We start from the raw sequence: 20,558 nt of genomic DNA on the forward strand, positions 1-20,558 counted from the left end.
TCCATGAACTTATCTAATTCTTCTTTTGACCCCAATTATACTTTTGGCTTTGCAACATGCCCTGGCAACGAATTCCAGGTTGACTATCAGGGTGGATAAAAATCAATGATTTTTAAAAAAAAAAATCGGATTTTTTTTTTTTAAATTTAAATCGGATTTTTTTATTTAAATAGGATTTTTTTGATAAAATGCTTTTTTGAGGAAAAATCCTGTCTAAAGATAGTTTTAATTAGGATAATAGCTCAAAGATAGCTCAACATGGAATAGGGATTTTAAATTCTAAATCTATAGTATGTGACAATATATTCATGTAATGTTTAAGAAAAGTTTTGTAAATGAGTTCCAATAGTTCATGGATTAGAGACCCAATTTTATGGGGTTCAAGGGGCTTCTGAATAGATTATTTAGGTTAATCTTTCTATCTGCCCAATGGGACTCAGTATAGAAGATACCATCAGAGATGCTTAATTTTGCGGTTCTCAAACTGTGGATTTGTGTCTCCAAAGATAACATGCTTGTTAATAGCAAAAATGTTTTTAAATAAATAAACAATATACAGAGGTGAGAAATAACAGACCTCAACCCTATTGTTCCTCTGCAGATTTGTGTACACAGAGTCAATCCCGTACCTCTCTCTAAAAGTGCGAAGTTTCAAAAAGTTCAACAAATAAAGGATTGTTGGGGGTGGAATAGATCTGGACAAGGAGAAGTCTGGAGATAAATGTGAGAAGGGAGGGACAGGCAGCAGAAATAAAAATGAAACTGTTTGAGCAGCATATTCCAAAAGTCTTGAGGTCTTTCTGAGTGTAGCCTTCATTGATTTGAGATCTACCATACCATTCTCTCACTAGAAGGGAAAACCTTTAATGGCAGCAGGCCGTAAAAGAGACCCAGTTTGAGAAACATTGTTCTAAACTTTCATTGAAGTGATTTATACGTAATGGAGTAGGTCAGTACGCCCCAAATGGTATGTGAACTATAACAATTAGATCAGTGGATCAGAAGAAATATCCCATATATTTGGGGACATAACTGATATATCTTTGTTTAAATCTTTCCTCTTTTAAATGGAATACTTATGTCAGTATAAAGATAATATTGTGATGGTGTGGTTTTGTGTTTTTGTTTTTTGCTGTCTAAACATGCAAGTACAGATCTCTTCTTTACAATGGCATCCTCTGCATCCATGACATCTTCAAAATGTTCTTCTTTCATCTCTCTAATCCCTACATCTCTTTGGTCATGCTCACTTCAGAACCTGTTAATGGTGCACCTCAGTCAACTAGAAGGGTTGATGTAGAGAATGCACATCTGCAATGTAGCTGGCATGTACACCAATTTTGGCAACTTGGTTTAAAAAAAACCCCAAACTAGTAACCAAAAAGTTGACTGTTTTTAGCAATGCTACTGTCACCTGGTAGTTTAGAAGTCAATTGTCACTAATTCGCTATTAGTCACTGTCATTACTTATGAATTTCTTTATTTAGAAGGATAGTGTAATTAGTAAGTTTGCAACATCTGAAAGATGTAAAATCTTTTGTTTCCATAGTGGGAATCTTTTGCATAGGACAGTGGTCCCCAAACTTTTCAGTGTCGTACCCCCCCCATACTCCTGTCCATATCTCCTCCCCACACCTGTCTGCGGATCCTGGGGTGGGGGGGAGATACCGCAGAGAGGGGTAAGAGGGCTATGGCCATAGCTGGGGATGGGTCTGGGGCCAGAAATGGAGCTCTGGACAGGGACCAAGGCCGGGAGCAGGGCCGGGGCTGACTGTGGAGCTGTGGCCAGGCTGCAGTCAGGGGCTGAGGCTGGGGGCGGTGTCGGGAGCTGTGGCTGTGGCCAGAGCAGAGCTGGGAGTGTAGTGGGGCTGGGTGGCACTCTCTCCGCACCCTCCATGGGGCCCTGCCACACTCCCTGAATGTTCCTCTGCCCTCGTAGGGGGGCGTGCCTGACAGTTTGGGGACCTCTGGCGTAGGATGTTAGAAACATGTAACTGAGAATTTACTGTAAAAATTCAGTGTTTCAGTAATTTATACTTTATTAGTAACATGCGTTTCTACTAGAATACTGAAGTATGTAACAATCTGTGCCTTTCTAAATATTTAGAAACTTCTTGAACGAACCCGTGCCAGGCGAGAGAACTTACAGAAGAAAATGGCTGAGCGACCCACAGCAGGAATGAGGCCCACGCTGCAGACAAAGAGAACTAGAGAACCTTTGTCAGAAACTAGTAACCAGTCACCTTTGCCCAGTGAAGAAGGTATCTTGCATAGGCATAGTACAGAAATAAAAAACCTCTTGAAAAATCATATAGCTCACTGTTTCTGTGTGAAAACTCCCATTTATTTCTTTTGACACATACTGCTTTGACTAAAAAAAATACTACCTTTTTAGCACCAAAATTTAACCCTCTTCTTTCTAAACTGAGCAGTAAGGGATGCTATTGCCTGCCTTTTTAATTAGGTCCAAAATGTGACTAGCCAATAAATTGGTGGCAAATGTCTTGCAGATGACTGACTAACTTCAATTTAGTGCCCACTTAATAGTTTAAACAAATCACTCCTATGAAAGTCACTCTCCTTAGCTACTAGTACTGAAACACATTGGGGAATGCAGAGTTTAAAGGGACAATCAAGATTTGATGATGGACATAAAGACTGGGCAACTATTCTTCTCCCCTCCCCCCCCCCTTTTTTTTTTTTAAAGGAACTCTTGCATAAGACATAGTGGAGGGCTTAAAAATTAAAAAGCTATTTCAGAAAGATGGAGCATGTTCAATACTTTTAATTGCAGGCTGTGAAGATGATGGCTGATAACTGACTGGTTCAAATACTTTTAACTTTTACAGCGAAACCTAGTACAAAGCCATCCCCATCAAAAAGGCTCTGTTCTGACAGCATGGAGGTTCCTGTTTCTAGTTCAGAGAATAGACAGCCAGTTAATTCAACTTCCATGAAACATTTTCCTCCTGAGATGACTGCACAGCCACAAGCAACTGCAAATAACAGGGCTCCCTCAGTTCAGCCTGTTCCACTGCTTGTTGAGAAGGAAGAGCAGAACTTGAAATCTGAAGTACCTGTAGCCCTTACAGTCAAAACACGTATGCAGAAACTGGCACAACAGCGACGTTACTGGGATGATAATGGTATGTCCCACTTCATATAATTTAAAAATTAAACTCTTTGTCGTGACAGTAAGCAAGCACTGGAGAATTTTTTTTTTCTCAGTGACTGTTTCTGATACAGGATTTCTTTAAATTCCCAACTTTTATATTTTTTTGTAATATGAATACTGTGGGAAAAGAAATGGGTGCCCAAAAAATGGGAAATCATTGAGAATACACCTTCTGTACACTCTGCCAAACCCCATCTGATTTTTACATAATTGTTAACTTGGTGTAATCAGTTTTTAGACATTTAACATTTCTTGGGTTCTAGTGAAATAATCTGCCATTGTCTTTGCAAAATAACCTAACTTAACAACAATTGTAATTGAGTTGCATAGGAACTTTATTTTTACAAAAGGTTGACTCTTTCTAGGGTCTTATGTTTCAAAAAGTGCGTGTAGCTCTTAACTACCTGTCTTAATTTTCAGATCCATCTGAAAGTTCTCCCCTATCTCCCCTCCTGTCAAAAGAACAGGCTGTTTCCCCACCCAAACAGCCAACTCTTGCAAGTGACACCCCAGTTGGGAGAAAAGGCCGTTTAGCTAACCTTGCTGCTACAATTGGTTCCTGGGAAAATGATCTAAGTCATCCATCTGCAAAGCAAAACAATACACAAGAACAGCCTGGCACTACTTGTTTATCCAAATTGTCCACTACAAGTGAAGCATCTGCTCGAATCAATAGCGGCAGTGGAAAGCAGGAAGCTGCATCCTGTTCTCAAAGGGCTATTGAGGAATCTGTAAATAAACCAGGAACCTCTAAGATATTGGTGAGTGATCAAATTTAACAACTAACCTGATGTCTTTTTTGGTGGGATGGATGTTACCATACATGTCTAATCAGAATTTTAGTGGCAAATGATCATGACCATTTTAAAATGAGTAACCTTAATTATTTCTTGCTTTTCATTTCAATCTTAATACCATTGATCATCTGACACTTAAAAGGTATCATAAGCTGCTTCTCTTTTCATTGCAAAAATTAAGATGGACCATATGAGCAAGAAAGGGGAGCAATGGCTTCCAAATGTATGTGAATTGCACTCCTTTTTAGTCACCAATGGGGATTTGTAAGAGTGGCATGCTCCCTGAGTTCATTTGACAGGCAGGAATTATGAGGGTCTGGCTTCTAGAAATCAATTGTTCATGTGGTTAATTGTAACTCTCAACTGTAAATGTAAACATTTTTATAAAATGCAAGTCAGACATCTGAAAGTAGTAGCATCTGTTATGAAAATTATCCCATTCATGAACTTGCAGTGTTCCACTGAATTTAGAATTAAGGCTACACATATTCTTTAATATTAGTCTAACAGGTGGCAAATTATGTAATCAAATTGAAAAACTGATATATTGGATTTAAAGGCATCATGTAACTTGTTCTGTCTTTTCTATTGTTCTCTTGGGAAATAAGAGTGTTCAGATTTCAAACAGTGCTATATGCAACATTTCTTAATCTAGTCTTTTCTGGGTGAGTGAAGTATGTGTGGTCTTCCCATTTAATTAAGATCATAGCCAAATGTATATTTCTTTTTCTCTTTAGGGACCAAATTACTTAGCAAAATCCTCTAAAGTAACCAATCCCAGTCCTAAGGAACCTGAGGTACCACAACTATTAAAAAAGAAGCCCTGCAGCCCCCAGAAAACAGAGGAACTTAAGCCAACAATAAAACCAATCTCATCCCAGCCAGTTCAGTCCAAAGAAGAGCCAATCAAAAGAACACATGTGCAACTTGAACATAAGGATAAGCCTACAACACCAGGTAAGTGACCTGTGTTTTTTAAAGTAATGAGTGATATAGTTGCTTTTTAACCATTACCTTCAGTTTTAAATTTAACTTATTGTAAATGTTTCCAACAAACTGTACTAATCTTTTTTCCTTGAGGTCTAAAACTACCTTTTAGCTAATGCTGGTCTATATTGTCGGAGAATCTCTGCTTCCACAATACCATGTAATGGTTAGCTGTTCATATTCTGAATTATGGATTAGAATTTCTTGTAACTTTTTACTAATAGAATTCTAATCAAGCATCCTAGTAATAATTTAAGAGAACTGGAACCATTTTAAACTCTGAACTAACTTCTTTGTACATAAAGAATATTTCAATCCCTTTAAAACCAGGTGTCACAATTTTTTGGTGTCTTTGAACCTTCTCCGTGGTGTGCTGAAGGAATACTCTGCTCTTTCAGGCCTCTAGCAGTTGCCACTCTGGGTAGGGATCAACGTCCCTTTCCCTTCTGACCAGGGGTTTAGGCTTACAGCACCTTTGACTGTTGGTATCATAATTAATTGAATCGATTCAAGCTGGCCTCTTTATACCCCAAGTTCTTTCTTAGGCTCAAAAGACTCAGGAGACAGTCCGGAACCAGTATATGCAAACCACCCCAAGTGACGGTAGTTTTCTGGAACTGTTTATAGTCTCAGTTACTGCAAGAATTATCCCCACTGTTTCTAGTTCTTGGATGAGCTGCAGTAACCGTCCACTATGGAGTAGAACATAATCCCTGGCCTGCAACTATACATATTAACTTTATGACGGTTATACAATACTCTCCAAAGATACTCCATGTGGTTGTGATATGTCACACTAGCCAACTTGGTGCATTTAAAGTGATTTGCAAATTATTAAATCCTATAGGTTCTTGCTGCATATGGACCAAAAAGGTGTTCGGTTGATACCTTACACAGGAGTTACAGCATGAAACTTTCATCCATTTCTCAGTTTCTAAAGATGATGTTTGGATTTTTATGAGAGCACTTCTAGTGACTCTTAATGATGTGACACTAGAAGATTAGGGAAGACTACTTGAAAGTAATCAAACAGTCTCATGTACCTAGCTGATCAGCTTTACAAAGAACTGAGCTGGATTGGCAAACTGAACTTTTTTTCTTTTTTTCTTTTTTTTTTTTTTTTTTTCTTTTAAGCTCTACAGTTTTGCTTCACTAAGTTTCTCTTTCCAAGACTCGCTTAGAGTAGAAGACAAATCTATGCTATTACTTTAAAATAGCATTATTGAATATAAGGTAAATGCCAAGCAGCTTCTCCACCTTGTATTTCTCAGCCACTTTGAACTGACTTGTAAGTGAGATCTGGTTCTGGAGAGAGTAGGTGAGGAACTAAGCCATTTTAACTATCAGTTGATGGACCTTTGCATTGAGAGCATCTCTCACTCTAAACTTTGATTTGCACTGCTGTAATGTCCATTTGTCTTTTCTTTGGAGAGAGAGCAATAATTACATGCTGAGCATGTTCAAAAGATAGTGGAGTAAGGTATGCAAAACCATTGAAGGCCTTACAAGAAAGCAACTAATGTGTCTATGGTCTAAAAATTGTTAAAAGTGTAAGACTCTTACAAAGCTAAAACCATTGTTTTTGTAGGGGGATCAGGAATCAAACCCTTTCTGGAACGTTTTGGAGAACGGCTTCAAGAGCATAGCACTCAAAGTCCTGCTACGACTACTACTGGGTACAGAACACCCATTATTACCCCAAACACAAAGACAATCCAGGAAAGACTTTTCAAGCAGAATGAAACGTCCTCCACTGCCAGTCTAGCACAACAGCTCAAGCAGGTATGATTTGCTAAATATTAATTGCTTACTTATAATCTTAATTCTCTAAAACTGCCTAGGGATTAAAAAACAACAGCAAAAACCGTTTCTAACATATAGCTGCAGCCTACAGTATGTTCTTGTATAACATATATATTTCTTTTATGCTTAGGAACGTGAAAAAGAACTTGCTTGTATTCGTGGCCGGTTTGACAAGGGCAGTCTGTGGAGTGCTGAGAGAGGTGAAAATTCAAAAAGCAAACATCCAGAAATTAAAATGGTAATATATGTCAGAGTGTATTTTAGACGTGCCCATCTATAAATTGTCAGCAAGCCCAGAACACATGGATAAGCATGTAAATGTACAATAATCTATATTAATCTTTGCTTGGGGACAAGCATATATAGGCCTCTAAAAGACTTTTTTTATTCCAAGTAGTTTATATAATCATTACTAAAGTACCTCTCCTTTCCTTTCTCTCCAAGAACCGTAACTGTTTGTTTAAAGGGAAGGGGAAAAGATAGTATGAGTTTACCAACTTTCTGATGATATGCTTTGGATTTAGCATTTTCTTACATGCTACAGAATCTTAAACTTTTTTTAAAGTAATTGAAAGAAACAACTTAGTCTTGGTCTACACTACCCCCCTAATTCGAACTAAGGTACGCAACTTCAGCTACGTGAATAACGTAGCTGAAGTTCGAAGTACCTTAGTTCGAATTAGTTCGAACTTACCTTGGTCCACACTCGGCAGGCAGGCTCCCCCGTCGACTCCGCGGTACTCCTCTCGGCGAGCTGGAGTACCGCAGTCGACGGCGAGCACTTCCGGGTTCGACTTATCACGTCCAGACTAGACGCGATAAGTCGAACCCAGAAGTTCGATTTCCAGCCGTCGAACTACCGGGTAAGTGTAGCCAAGGCCTAAGTGTATGCACTCTTGAGTATATCATATCTGCCAATATTTTAAAGAAAATATTCAGTCTTCACTTTCACTTCTTTATTACTTAAATTCTAATAGTATCTCAACAGTAGGTTTGCCTCACCTTCAAGGTAGATGTATTTTGCAATGTTAAAAATTTGCCCTTCTGGATATATACTTTTTTGAAAAGTAAAATACTTCTTTCCATGGAATCTGACTTGCTGGGTCATTGCATCTGAGTAGGAGCCTCATAGCTGTAAGTTTTATTTTCTAGTCTTTCAAAATAAGACTGATATTTTTATAAAATTTGTTTTGAGTAAGTAATAAGGTTGTGTCACGAATGTTCAAATATCAACTAGTTAATTTAGTTTTACAAGCCACAAGTTAGAGTACATTCTGATACTGATTTTTTTATGTAATTTTTTTCTTATTCAGGAAAGCCAAGCTCAAGCTAGTTCAAAACAGCTCACTAGTTCAGATGCTACTTCGCTTGTAGCAGCAGAAAAGACCACAGCATCTGAGATACCAGTAAAATCTCTCCCCTCAGAATCTTCAGGTGAGAACAATCCTCCTTGAGTTGATATGATTAATATTGGTGTAAAGGGTTTTTGGGTTCATACTTTGTTATGAACGTTTGGGACTCTCAGCACTGGTTAGAACTGGGCATAGTGTATAGGCATACCACTTCCCCATGTGCTGCCAATGCATCTTGATCCTGACAAGTAACATCATTGCACTTCCAGTCCTAGGCTTCTTTAACAGACTGTCAACAGATAATGGCATTTCTGATACAGGCAGATGTGAACTAAAATCACAAACTGACAGTAAAATATTAATCTGACATTTGTGTATGTAGGGAGTGGAGACAGTATGTGTGAGCGCTGTAACTACCCATACTGGAATAATAAAACTGGGGAGCAACCCAATTGGGTGTAAGCCTTCCTTCCTGACTTCTGAGAAGCATCCCCTTTCCTTCAATATGATAGGCATCGTGAAGCAGCCAAGTGTCTGTCTATCATAGGGGAGGAGGAGGAGCAGCAACAGAGGGCTCCCAGAATCTGGCAGTGTCTGGGAGGCTTATAGGACACTCCACCAAATACTTAACAGTCAGGGAATGAGAGCCTAGGTGCCTTGCCCCATAGAGGGAAAAAAGGACAGAGTCCCCCTTACCACCCTTGTGCATAGAGATGCTGGGCTGGCTCTGCATGCCCAAACACAGCTATTTGGATCTCCTGCCCTACTTTCTTTGTAGTGCGGTGGCTCCTATGTCTTCCTTCGAAGCAGAGTGGCAGTTTGTCAGTTCTGTTCCCATCCAAGCGTCTCTCCATTCATGAAGTGGGGGAAGGAGTCTTCCCCTGTGTTCCATGAGGTTCAAGATATTTCAGATTAAAATTTTAAAAACAAAACAAACTTATAGTATTATTTTGTCGATTATTTTTTTTCTTCTACTTGTAGGTTTATGGACTTAGTGGATAGTTCTGACCATACCTGCAGTAACTTTACCTTACTCTTTTTTTTTTTTTTTTTAAACTTCCCAGATGCTTCAAAATGTGGAGAGACTGAAAAACGCAGTCCTCTGAAGACCACGTTGTTAAAGAATCCACTAAAAGTGGTATCTGTCTCAAAGCTTGAGCAATTTACAGAGAGAGAGAATGGTTTGTAACACTTCATTTGCTAGTCCTAAATGAGCTTTATCACTATTATTTTGTCCAACAAAACATTAATTTCCCGCAAATTAAGTGGGCTTCTAGTTCAGCAAGTGTCTTTTGCTATCAAAGCATATATTTGAGATCAAATTCATATGAACGTTCCTGGGTTTCTTTAATTATTTTATCATAATTGGAAAATAGAAATATATTGTGATACTCAGGCTTCAAAGGAACATAAGAAGGCTGATGTGTGAACTTATTGCAATGAAAAAATAACTGGTCCTACTGTGATGAAACACTCATTTAATTTTAAGACCTCAATTCAAAGTTGGGATTTGTTTGCTAAGTGCATCTTTAACTGATTTCAAGTGTCAATACTTCATGTAGTTATAGCAATAAGCCAGTACAGAACTACTTGGAAAATATTACTGCCTCTTCTATTTAATTACTTCCTCTTCTGTTTTAATAAAGATCAGTGCCTTAAATGTACTACAGGATATGCTCATAAGTAATCATGGGGTCTCTGACTTTTCAGATGCAGTATGTGAAATTGAGAGGAGTGTGAATGATGAAATGAATAGCTCAAAGGTAATAAATGACATCTTTGATGAAGTTCTTCAGGAGGATGGACCAGACATAGAAAAACTAAAGAAAGAAATGAGGATGAACCTGGAAGCTGAGAGTGATGATGAGCAGGAAGATTCATTGAATATTTCATCAATGTCTCTGCTAACTCCGTTAGCAGAGTCTGTTGGTGTTGTAAGTCCAGAGGTAAGAACAGATATTAAATACGGGGATCTACAATTTGACTGTACACCAATAATGCTATTTCACAAATGTTAGTATTTTGTATTGTGGTCCCTGAACAAATATGAATAAAATGTGAGATTTTTCTATTAAATCAGTGAAATACTTACGTTCTGGTTCTCCACATTCTAACCAAAATCCCTCCAATTTAATCCATTGTGCCTAAACACTTGTTAAAATAGCATGCAATCCCGTTTAACCTCTTTTCATAAGAGAAGCATCATATGCCTTGGGCAGTATGACTATCCCCACTTATTCCATGACCTAATCACTGATGCAGAATTTTTTTTCACTGGGTTTGCTTCTTAGTTTTAATACTCCCAAAGCAGCTCTGTGAGATCTCCTTGAAACAAACAGCGTCAGCTTGAAAGTTTAACTCCGTACCTACTGCTGATACTGCGAAGGCAAGGGGAAAATAGTAGTTATCCTCATCTCTTTCTCTCCCTTTCTATTTTAACATACTTCATCCATGATAAACTCTGCTCTGTGGCTTGAAAGAGGTGCACAGCAGCTTCTTTATTTTTCCTATGACTGTCAGTTAGAAAGAGCTGCAGTTCCCCTGGTACTTGCCCTTCTGTGGTGGTGTGGATGTGGTTGCGGGGAGGAGGGTCAACTAAATCATTATGGCAACATTGTAGCAACCGTCTGCAACCCCCCCCCTCCCCCCCGCAGTTGAACAGCTGCTGTTTTGTGTGTGAAGTGGCTGCATTTCAGTAATATAAAGCTTTCCTTTCACTTCTTAACTTTCATTTCTTCATAACAATCAACTTTGTAGAAGTGGAACAGCCGAAAGATTATTCATGTTACTACTTGTTTTCTAAAGAAATCATAGGGCTTTGCAAGTCAGAGGTGGTGGGGACAAAACGATATGTAATCTACTTTTTTCATCTGCATTTCATACTGAACCCTGGATTTCCTTTAACTTTCGTCTAGTGAAATCACTCTCTAGTGGTGGAAGAACCATAACAAACATTTTGGCAAATCTTCCTGCTATGTTATTCTTGGGTTCTAGCGTACAAGATAGTTGCAGCTTGGTGTTTGCTTAAATAACAAAAATGCTAAAGAAAGATCAAACCCTATATAGGGTTTAAAAGTACTACTAGAAAAGGAACATTTTGACTCTCTGCTTCCAAGAAGTTATTTTTAAATCCCATTACTAGTCAAATACTTGCCTTTCCTTGGAGATGATGTTTCTATCCTGAAGTCTTTACTTAGCCAGCACTCCCATTAATGTCAGTGGGAACGCTGGCTGCATAAGGATTGCTGACTCTCGTTCTTGGCCATCAGTCAGAATCTAGTAAATTAATTTCTGGTCCTAGATACAGTGCTGTCTCTTAGAATAAAATATAACAACTAATTATGCAATAAGATACTTCATCATCTTCCCTTAAGATATTTTAAGGGTTTGTGGTTCTTGCTAGTGGATCTCAACTTAATGTCAAGCTGGCAGCATCGTGTTCTTAAAGACTAACTTTATGTTCAAGTTTCAACCCACCTGTCAAAGTACCTAAAGGGAAGGCAAGGAACAATCCATTAAACTGTCATTGTATATCCTAAGTGTATTTGCAAAGTACAGGTTAAATAGTTCTTCTGACTTTTATGGAAATGTAAATATAGGTAAGGGGTTGCTTACTCAAAGGGAATGCATGGGAAGAGTAAATAAGGGTGGAGAGAGAAGTAAAGGTGGGGGGAGCAGAATAAGCCATATTTAACTGGCCAGTTATTTATGATGCATAACTCAATTTTTTTTCTTTTCCCCAGGTTTTTGTTTCTCCTAGTAGGTCAGTTGCTGAGATCAGCAGTATAAGTGATGAAAGTCCAAAGTCTGGCAAATTCCAAAGGACACTGGTCTCTAGAGCAGAATCTGGAGACAGTATTGGCTCCTTGTCAGAAGATCACAATCTTCTATATAGGTAACACATTTTCAGAGGCTTGGTCTGAACCTTAAACTTGCAAATCAAGTCACTGTGGAAATATTTGTCTTTATTAAACTGGGTGCCTCCTGGAGAGGGGAAAGATAGGCTTGAAAAAGCTTCAATCTTTTGGCCCCCAACAACATACTATTTCAGTGATGTAGCTGTGATAGGGCTTCATCAAGAATTTATCTCTTATTGTCATAGAGTTTAAGGCTAACATTGCAGGCCATTAAATTCATCCAGATTCCTCTCTGTTAAGTCTCTAGTTAGTCCAAAACATTTCAGTCATCAGGGAAATTAAACTGTGTGCCAAAGGTAGAGAACAGGGGAGAACCAGATGCCACCAATGCCAGAGGCCCCTGCAGTGGCAGTGACCTGATATGCCCAGAAAATGTGAAATGCCCAGAAGATCCCTGCTGGCAATTAAGCCTTCACCAAAGGCCTCTTCTCAACCTTTTTTTTTTTTTTTTTTTTTTTTTTTTAAATAAAGATGTAATCTTTATATTGCCACAACCTTAATCTGGACAGGAAGTTGCAATAAAATTGCTCCCATCTAAATATGTTGACTTGGGCTTTCTTCAGAATATGTGGGCCAAATCCCAAAGCATCAATGCTAATGTAAAAAGCTGTGCTGGACCCTAAAATGTTAAATGTATCTAACACATGATTTCTTTTAAAAAGCATTGATGCTTATCGATCTCAAAGATTTAAAGAAACAGATCGTCCTTCAATAAAGCAAGTGATAGTTCGCAAAGAAGATGTTGCTTCTAAACTAGAAGTAAAAAGGAATGGAACTTCTGATCAAGTTAATATTAAACAGAAAATGCAGGTATGTGTAACTTCAAAAAAAAAAAAAAAAAACCCACCTAGTCTCCCACTTACTGCTTTCCTGTGGTTTCTTTTTCTTTTTTTTTTGGTTTTTTGTTTTTGTTCTGTATGTGCCACAGACAATAAATGTTGCGTAGACTGGCAAAATTAAGGTTTTTGTCCCAATTTAGGACTCTTATATTAAAGACTGGACAAATGTAGCGTAATTTGATACATGCTAAGTACTTTGGTTCTGTATAATTTAATGGAGGCTGTTGTGTGAGGCCATTACTTGTGGGCCAATAGCATGGCTCTTCTGTTGGGCACTCTTGCTTGTTCTCACTAATCTATGATATTGCCATTTCCAGGTTTATGCAGGAATTGTAATATAGCTTTAATCGGGCTGTGTTCTGACCTTCCTCCCTTGCCTACAAATCCATCTGTATCTTGCTCCACCATGTATCTCCTAACTTTTGGTGAGCAGCTCTATTGAATGTTCCCCACTTGTTGCCTTGTCACATCTGTACTGTTGTCAGCAATGGTGGAATGGAAGACAAACCCTTGTGAGAGTAAAACTTCATACTGTAAGCTTTATAGTTGGTTTGTCTAGCTATGTTTCTACAGATTGGAAGAAACCATTTAAAGAAAATACTGTTCTAAAGGCTTTCTTCTTGGATACTAGCGCAAAGAGTAAAATTCTTTTGTAACTTCACTATTATTATTTTTTTTATTATGGGACTATATTAGGAGCTGAATAATGAGATCAGTTTGCAGCAGACAGTGATTCATCAGGCCAGCCAAGCTCTGAACTGCTGTATTGACGAGGAACATGGAAAAGGGTCACAAGAAGAAGCTGAAGCAGAGAGACTTCTCCTTCTTGCAAGTATGCTTTCAAGAATGGCTAATAGTCAGACTAATCCTTTAAATTACAGAACAATTTCTGAATGGTTGACGTTTCAAGCTAACAAGCCCAGGAAAATCCAAAATCCAGTTGGTTATTAGGGATTAGTTATAATCCCTCTTCTGAAAGGAAGAAGTGATTAGGTGGGTAAAGGTCACTTGCCCCTCCATTCCCCCACACCCTTCTGTCAGTCCACTATACTCTCTTGCACAATTTCTTCTTGCATATTGGCACTCTGTTCTCAGAAACTCTTCATAATGGTACACTTACCCAATAAAGGAATTGATAGCAAAGGGTACTTAGCTACACCCTCTCTCTACACTTTTCCCCCCCCCCCCCGTTCCAATTTAAATCTCTCTTTACAGCTGAAAAGAGAAAAGCTTTGCTTGAAGAGCTCAACAAATTGAAGAATGAGGGACCTCAGGGCAAAAAAAATAAAGCTGCTTCTACGCCCCGTGAATTTGCTCCGTCCAGGGGATCTGTTACTCTTTCAGAAATGCGACTACCTCTGAAAGCAGACTTTGTCTGCAGTACAGTTCAGAAACCAGGTAAGGTGCTTAGCTGTAACTTTAGAAAATATATTTAGCCTGCTTTGCTTGCATTTTAATCATTATGGTCGTTGGTGTTTCCCACAAATGCCATGGTATTTGAAAAGGAGAGTGTAGTGACTGTAATAAGAACCTGTTTTAGCTAAACTTTATTCTAAGTTCTCTTAGCAGCACCTCCCAAGAAACAGCCTGACTGCCTTGAAGTAGGGAGAAAAAATGAGACCTCTGGCCTATTTTGGATATTGTAGTTCTCATTGCATCACCTCTTCTCACCCATTTTTTAAAAGCTAAAGTAAGTGACTTAAAAAATCCAAAATAAATGTCCCGTGGATGCTCATCCATGGGAATGTCTACACTGCATAGTAAACCCAAGTCTGTGACCCAGGCCTGCAGATTGTTCTTTCCAAGCTTTCTCGAGTGTCCATGCTGTGTTACTACATGAGCCTCATACGCATGCTAACACATCCATACGGCACTGTGCAGACATGATTCAAGATCCTGATTCTGGGGATGTATCCCAGGGTTCTTACAACCACAGTTAGCTGTAACTGCTCTAGCGCTTGGTTCATGGCGTATTATGGGAGAACTTGACTGTCCATCCCACAGAACTTGACTGGAAGTGCTCTTAGCCCACCAACACATCCAACTGAGCCATTTTTGGGTCGGTGCATTCCCTGTAACTGGGGTCAGCAACATGGATTCAGCACTGATGGAAGAACTTCTCCTGCTTGCACTTTCACTACTATTTCAGCAATCAGGTAGAGGATTTGTGAGACGCTAGTGCACATTTCAGAAGTGGTATTTGTCCTATTGTAGGCACTTCTCTGATGGGGGATAAAGACTCTGGAATCGGCCTTGAGAAGCATAAGATTTGCTCTAGCTGCGCTAACGTGCCACTGCTGAGTCATCTTAAGACCACAACTCTCCTTTTTATCTTTCTGGGGTTGTGGGAGAAATATTCCTAGGATCAGGGAACAAAAATTCCCAGACCCTCTTTATAATAAAAACAGGGATTTAGTATTAAGGAAATGCTATAACACTGATTTCTCACAGGAATAAAGTGGCAATATTATTGGGTACCCAGCTGCCTAGTCTTTGGATGGATTGCTTTCATAGTGTGGTTTCTCAGAGAATAATGTTGTTCTGAGATAAGGTAATGCCTGGAAATGATTCATATGCAAAGAAAATCCTGAATGAAACCTGTTTGCAATAGGCAGAAGTTGCAGATTTAGGTGATCCCCAGCAGTTGGTAAAAATGTGCCAAAAAAACCCTGTCATCAAACTTGAATTTCAGAAAAGGTTGATTCTCTTTAGCCTGGTGCCTGCACTGTATTCTTCCAGTAAGGTGCAAATAATATCAGAAAATAAGTCTATTTGGGCCCTGATCCTACAAATTAATTTGACTGCCTATGTGGAATAATTAGGTCCTTAATTAGTATAAATTAAGAGAAGAGAGACTAAAATTGATGCATCCAGAACTAGTATAGTGAAAATCCTCTGAACTTCAAGCTGTTCTTATCAATAGACCAAGGAAATGTAAAAGTAAGCTTCCTCCTTTTGATAAAGTACCTCATGACTCACTAAAAATGTTCAAGAAATTCTGACTTCCTCTAAGTCAGGGATCGGCAACGTTTGGCACTCGGCTCGCCAGGGTAAGCACCCTGGCGGGCCGGGCCAGTTTATTTACCTGCTGACGCGGCAGGTTTGGCCGATCGCAGCCCCCACTGGCCGCGGTTCGCCGTCCCGGGACAATGGGGGCGGCGGGAAGCGGCGGCCAGCACATCCCTCGCCGCTTCCCGCCACCCCTATTGGCCTGGGACGGCGAACCGCTGCCAGTGGGGGCCGCGATCGGCCAAACCTGCCGCGTCAGCAGGTAAATAAACTGGCCCGGCCCGCCAGGGTGCTTACCTTGGCGAGCCGCGTGCCAAAAGTTGCCGACCCCTGCTCTAAGTCCTGGTGTTCCCGAAAAAAAAAAAAAAGGTCTGATCCTGTAGTTTTCCCTGATGTATTGGGGAAAAATCTTGGATTTTAGTTCTCTACTTTCTGTGCTGTTTGAACTTGCTGTATGAATTTCTGGACTAATATCTAGTATTAGCCTTGTATCAATGTGGATGTTGATTTGAGGGACTTTATTATTTAAAAAAAAAATTTGCTCAGTACATGTTTCAACTAGGGTTGCTGAGAAACAGGAATAGTTATGTTTCAAATTAAAAAATAATTAAATACTCTTTCTGAAAAGAAGTCATCTCTCTGCTTGGTGTGTCTAAATCAAATGAGTTGAGAAGAGTTAAGATCTGAATTTGTTAAACATGGATCTGAAGGAGCAATATTTCATCTAGCCAAACTAAAATCATATCTGCTTAATAACTTTTTGAAGGTTTTTGCGGCAAACACTTTGAAAACCTGAAATTCCTGTGCCCAGTGGTGGTTAAATCTGACCATTTGCAAGCTTGCATTAACCAGCATGCTTTATCCAATGTCAGTGATTTATGTAATACTGCCAGAAACTTCAGTGGTTTCTAATGTGTTACTACTTTTTTGCAGCACTAAATTGTGAGGACCAGATTTGGTTTAGTAACTCTTACTGACTGCCTGAGATATACAACTATCTTTTTAAACAGCCTGTTTTTACATATAATGAATCATAAAATATAAAATGTGAATTCAGTTAACGTTCTCCAATGTGAATCTTGGCGGCGTGGATGCACACATATCCGATGTGATACTTGCTTTCTATCCCCATGTGTTACAAACATGCTGCTGTATTTTATTTCCTTTTTAGTGATTCTGTCAACTGTGTTGTGTAAATTGGCCAAAACCATTTTTCATTTTGCATCTCATTTGCAGTCAGGTCCCTACGTCGTATTGCACAAATGTGGAATTTGCCATAATTGTGCTTCAAAATCTCAGCTTTCATTTCTTTTGGTGGAAGTGTTCTGCCTCTATTGTTGAAGAGAACCTCCAAATGTGAACAGTGTAAACCATTGTCTGAGTCTAAGTGCCTGAACCGATGCCTCTGAGAGAACTGTTCCAGTCATCTCATCTTTGGTCCTATGGACTGTATGCAGCTGTGGGGCTTGGTGTTTTTCCCAAGATGCCACAGAACTCAGCACTTTTGCTGTAGTTTGTTTGCTGCAGCCAGATACCCAAGATTCTTGTTTTGCCTCCTTGCCCTGCTCAGATATGCCTGCAGCTGCCTCTTACTCTGTACCTTTCCCCACAAGGGGAATTAACAGGATGACAGTATATACTCCTTCATTGTTCTACAGATATAGGCAGGAAGGAGAGGGTTAATGAGCCATGGAGCAGAGAAAGCTAGTATGCAGGCTGGGTAGTCAGTCTGTTCAGAGAACAGAGCAGCAGGAGAGGCCTGTAGAGCTAAGATAAGGAACTGCTGAATTTTGACTACAAGCTCCCCTCCATCCTCTGGCATGTAGCAAGTCATGGTAAGACCTAGATGAACTACCCAGACCATAGCTTAACTGCTGAAGCCTGGAGAGCTAGACTGCCTGAACATAGTGGGGAAGAATTAATCAATCACTGTTTAATTCATCAAGTATTTTGACTGAAATGTCTGTGGAGGATGAAAATGAAGGGTATTTTTATGGCCATGCAATAAGCTAACTTTGTAGAATTTGGGGTCCTTGTTCCATGGGATGCACAGACCCTACTTACAGTGATCATCTCAAATCTGTCCACAGAAGCAACTAACTACTACTACATAATATTGTTGAGATCGGGAGCAGAAAACATGGTAGCAACTCCCGTAGCAAGCACTGCAAATTCCCTAAATGGAGATGCTCTTACTTTTACTACAACGTTTACTCTGTAAGTACAAAGAAACAGTTTCAGAACTCAACTAGCTGACTTTTGAAGAAGAACATACCTGATAATCTTGTCTAAAATAATTTAAAATGTTAACCTTTCTGTAAGGGTATTGTATTCCACAAACATTCAGAGGTTTTGTGGCATGAGTATTTTCTTCTAGAAATATTTGGAACAAACCTTTTTTTCATAAAGAACAATTTAATCAATGGATTGTTTTTCTCCTGTCATTATCTCTTGGACACCTGCAATGACTGGTTAAGTATCAGAGGGGTAGCCGTGTTAGTCTGAGTCTGTAAAAAGCAACAGCGGGTCCTGTGGCACAATTGGCAAATTGGATAGCAAATTTGACACCATCAGATCAGGATTAAACAAAGACTGTGAATGGCTATCCAACTACAGAAGCAGTTTCTCCTCCCTTGGTGTTCACACCTCAACTGCTAGCAGAGCACCTCACCCTCCCTGATTGAACTAACCTCGTTATCTCCATACTGATTTATACCTGCCTCTGGAAATTACTTGCATCTGAAGAAGTGAGGTTCTTACCCACGAAAGCTTATGCTCCCAATACTTCTGTTAGTCTTAAAGGTGCCACGGGACCCTCTGTTGCTTTTTAATGACTGGTTAGTTACTCTCCCTGAGAGAGAGTTTTCTACTGGCTGTAATGACTGACATTCTACTTGGCCATTTTTGTTTTTTGTCGTCTCTGACGACAACTCTGTTTTTGGACTAAAATTTAACTACGTAGCTGTCAAATGTTAGAGGAATAGCTGGCTTAAGGGCATTCTTTACAAATAATGTGAGTTTAGTTGGATGATTAGGATGGGATATATGCTACTTTAAAAAGTAGACTAGGAATGATAAAAAATTTATGGTAAATGTTATCTTCACTATTCATGCACAAATCAACAAAGAAATGCTGCTTGAGAACTTTAGTTTGATTTAAGCATATTTATTTTGTATATTATTTTGACGTGATGCTGATGATTGTTTTGTTATATAGCATTAACTTTTTGAATCTCAACATCTGTCATTAAATAACTGTCCGATCTCTCCCTTTCCACATAATTTCCTTAAATTGAAAATTGACTGAAAAAATGCTTAAATGTCACTATCCTTCTAAATTATAAAATAAAAATTAATTCTGCCAACCCTGTTTAAAGTGACTATATAGTCTAAAATTTTAAACCTTGGAAACTGACGAGCTATGGAAGGCACTGAAACCTATTTTGAGGTGATAGTAAAGGTAACTATTCTGAAAGGTAGTAGTCTATGTAAATTTTGGTCTGGAGAGCTGAATCAGCATTCTGGACATATTCTTGTCCTGCTGTAGATGGGACACTGTTTGGAGGGAGTGTATACAACCTAATATAGTACATAAAACCCCTATCTTAGGAACTGATTGAGAGTTCATAAAAGTGAACATCTCAAAATAAAAGAAGGTCTGATGCATAAATCGCAGCACAGTGCATTGCATCACTTTCTTGTACTGCAAAGAGATTTCCAATGCACTGAAGGTTTATAAATGTGAAGGGATATCAACTTGTTCTTTAACATCACTTTATCTTTTTTCTATTTGGGGGGGAAATGATCATATAATCAAGGTTCTATTGTATTTCACTTTCTTTTGCTTGTGACATCTGGAATCTATCTCAAGATAGCAATGTATTAGTCTCAGTCTCAAATATTCTAATCTTTCATGTGCTGGAACGCTTTGTTTCTTGAAAACCGGTTCATAGTAGAGATGGAAAAGACTTGACAGACCACCATTCTTGCCTGGAAGGGCAGTGCTATGGTGTACTGATAAAAAAAATCTGCTATTACATTTTATCTTAGATTCATACCCAACACTTTTGACTACTGTAGATGTTGCTTTCAGAATAACTAGTTACTGTGAACTATTCTGTTTTGAGGGGATAACTATTTAAAAACATTACTGGCATTATTAATGCTTTTAACTGTAGTCTACCCTCTTTATTTTAGGCAAGATGTGTCCAATGCCTTTGAAATAAATGTTGAAGTTTACCATTTGGTATGTACTTGTCTTTTTATTAAAAGGCCACTTGGGGGAGCCAGGCACTCTACATTTCTCAAATGCTTTCTTGTCTTTACAGGTACAGAGGAAAGACGGCACAGGCACTGCTGATAAGAGGAAAAAGTCAAATAAGTCAAAGGTAAACGCAAGAACTGATACACTAGTTCAATAAGAAGGTACACTAGAAGCAATATAAAGCAAGGAGAGAAGAACTGAGCTACAGTCTGTTTGTTTGTTTTTTAATTCTGAAAATATTGAAAGCAGATGCAATTTCCTCTTACTGATTTGGTTACCAAGAAGTTTTCTTCATTCACAAAAAATCTATATCCTTAGCTTTCATCACTTTACCTTTTCTTTTGATCAGTCTGTTTAATGTTCTCTCTCTCTCTCAATGTCTTTCTATTTGGAGTCCTTCAACTGAGTAGAATTG

General features: G+C 38.9%; 1 protein-coding gene across 4 annotated transcripts in view; it reads left to right on the plus strand.

Moving 5' to 3' along the window:
* ANLN (anillin, actin binding protein) overlaps nucleotides 1-20,558 on the plus strand; it is a 70,923-nt gene that overhangs the window by 33,270 nt on the left and 17,095 nt on the right. For all 4 annotated transcript variants that reach the window (XM_065583778.1, XM_065583779.1, XM_024106449.3 and 1 more), the window contains exons 2-17: nucleotides 2,108-2,261; nucleotides 2,850-3,146; nucleotides 3,596-3,936; nucleotides 4,710-4,929; nucleotides 6,548-6,741; nucleotides 6,893-7,000; nucleotides 8,076-8,196; nucleotides 9,179-9,295; nucleotides 9,825-10,060; nucleotides 11,858-12,009; nucleotides 12,694-12,841; nucleotides 13,567-13,702; nucleotides 14,086-14,268; nucleotides 17,970-18,096; nucleotides 20,077-20,125; nucleotides 20,208-20,267. In XM_065583778.1, coding sequence (XP_065439850.1) covers nucleotides 2,108-2,261; nucleotides 2,850-3,146; nucleotides 3,596-3,936; nucleotides 4,710-4,929; nucleotides 6,548-6,741; nucleotides 6,893-7,000; nucleotides 8,076-8,196; nucleotides 9,179-9,295; nucleotides 9,825-10,060; nucleotides 11,858-12,009; nucleotides 12,694-12,841; nucleotides 13,567-13,702; nucleotides 14,086-14,268; nucleotides 17,970-18,096; nucleotides 20,077-20,125; nucleotides 20,208-20,267 — 2,643 coding nt within the window. The remainder of the gene's footprint in view (nucleotides 1-2,107; nucleotides 2,262-2,849; nucleotides 3,147-3,595; nucleotides 3,937-4,709; nucleotides 4,930-6,547; nucleotides 6,742-6,892; nucleotides 7,001-8,075; nucleotides 8,197-9,178; nucleotides 9,296-9,824; nucleotides 10,061-11,857; nucleotides 12,010-12,693; nucleotides 12,842-13,566; nucleotides 13,703-14,085; nucleotides 14,269-17,969; nucleotides 18,097-20,076; nucleotides 20,126-20,207; nucleotides 20,268-20,558) is intronic.

Source organism: Chrysemys picta, chromosome 2 (genome assembly GCF_011386835.1).
Source record: "Chrysemys picta bellii isolate R12L10 chromosome 2, ASM1138683v2, whole genome shotgun sequence".
NCBI lineage: Eukaryota > Metazoa > Chordata > Testudines > Emydidae > Chrysemys > Chrysemys picta.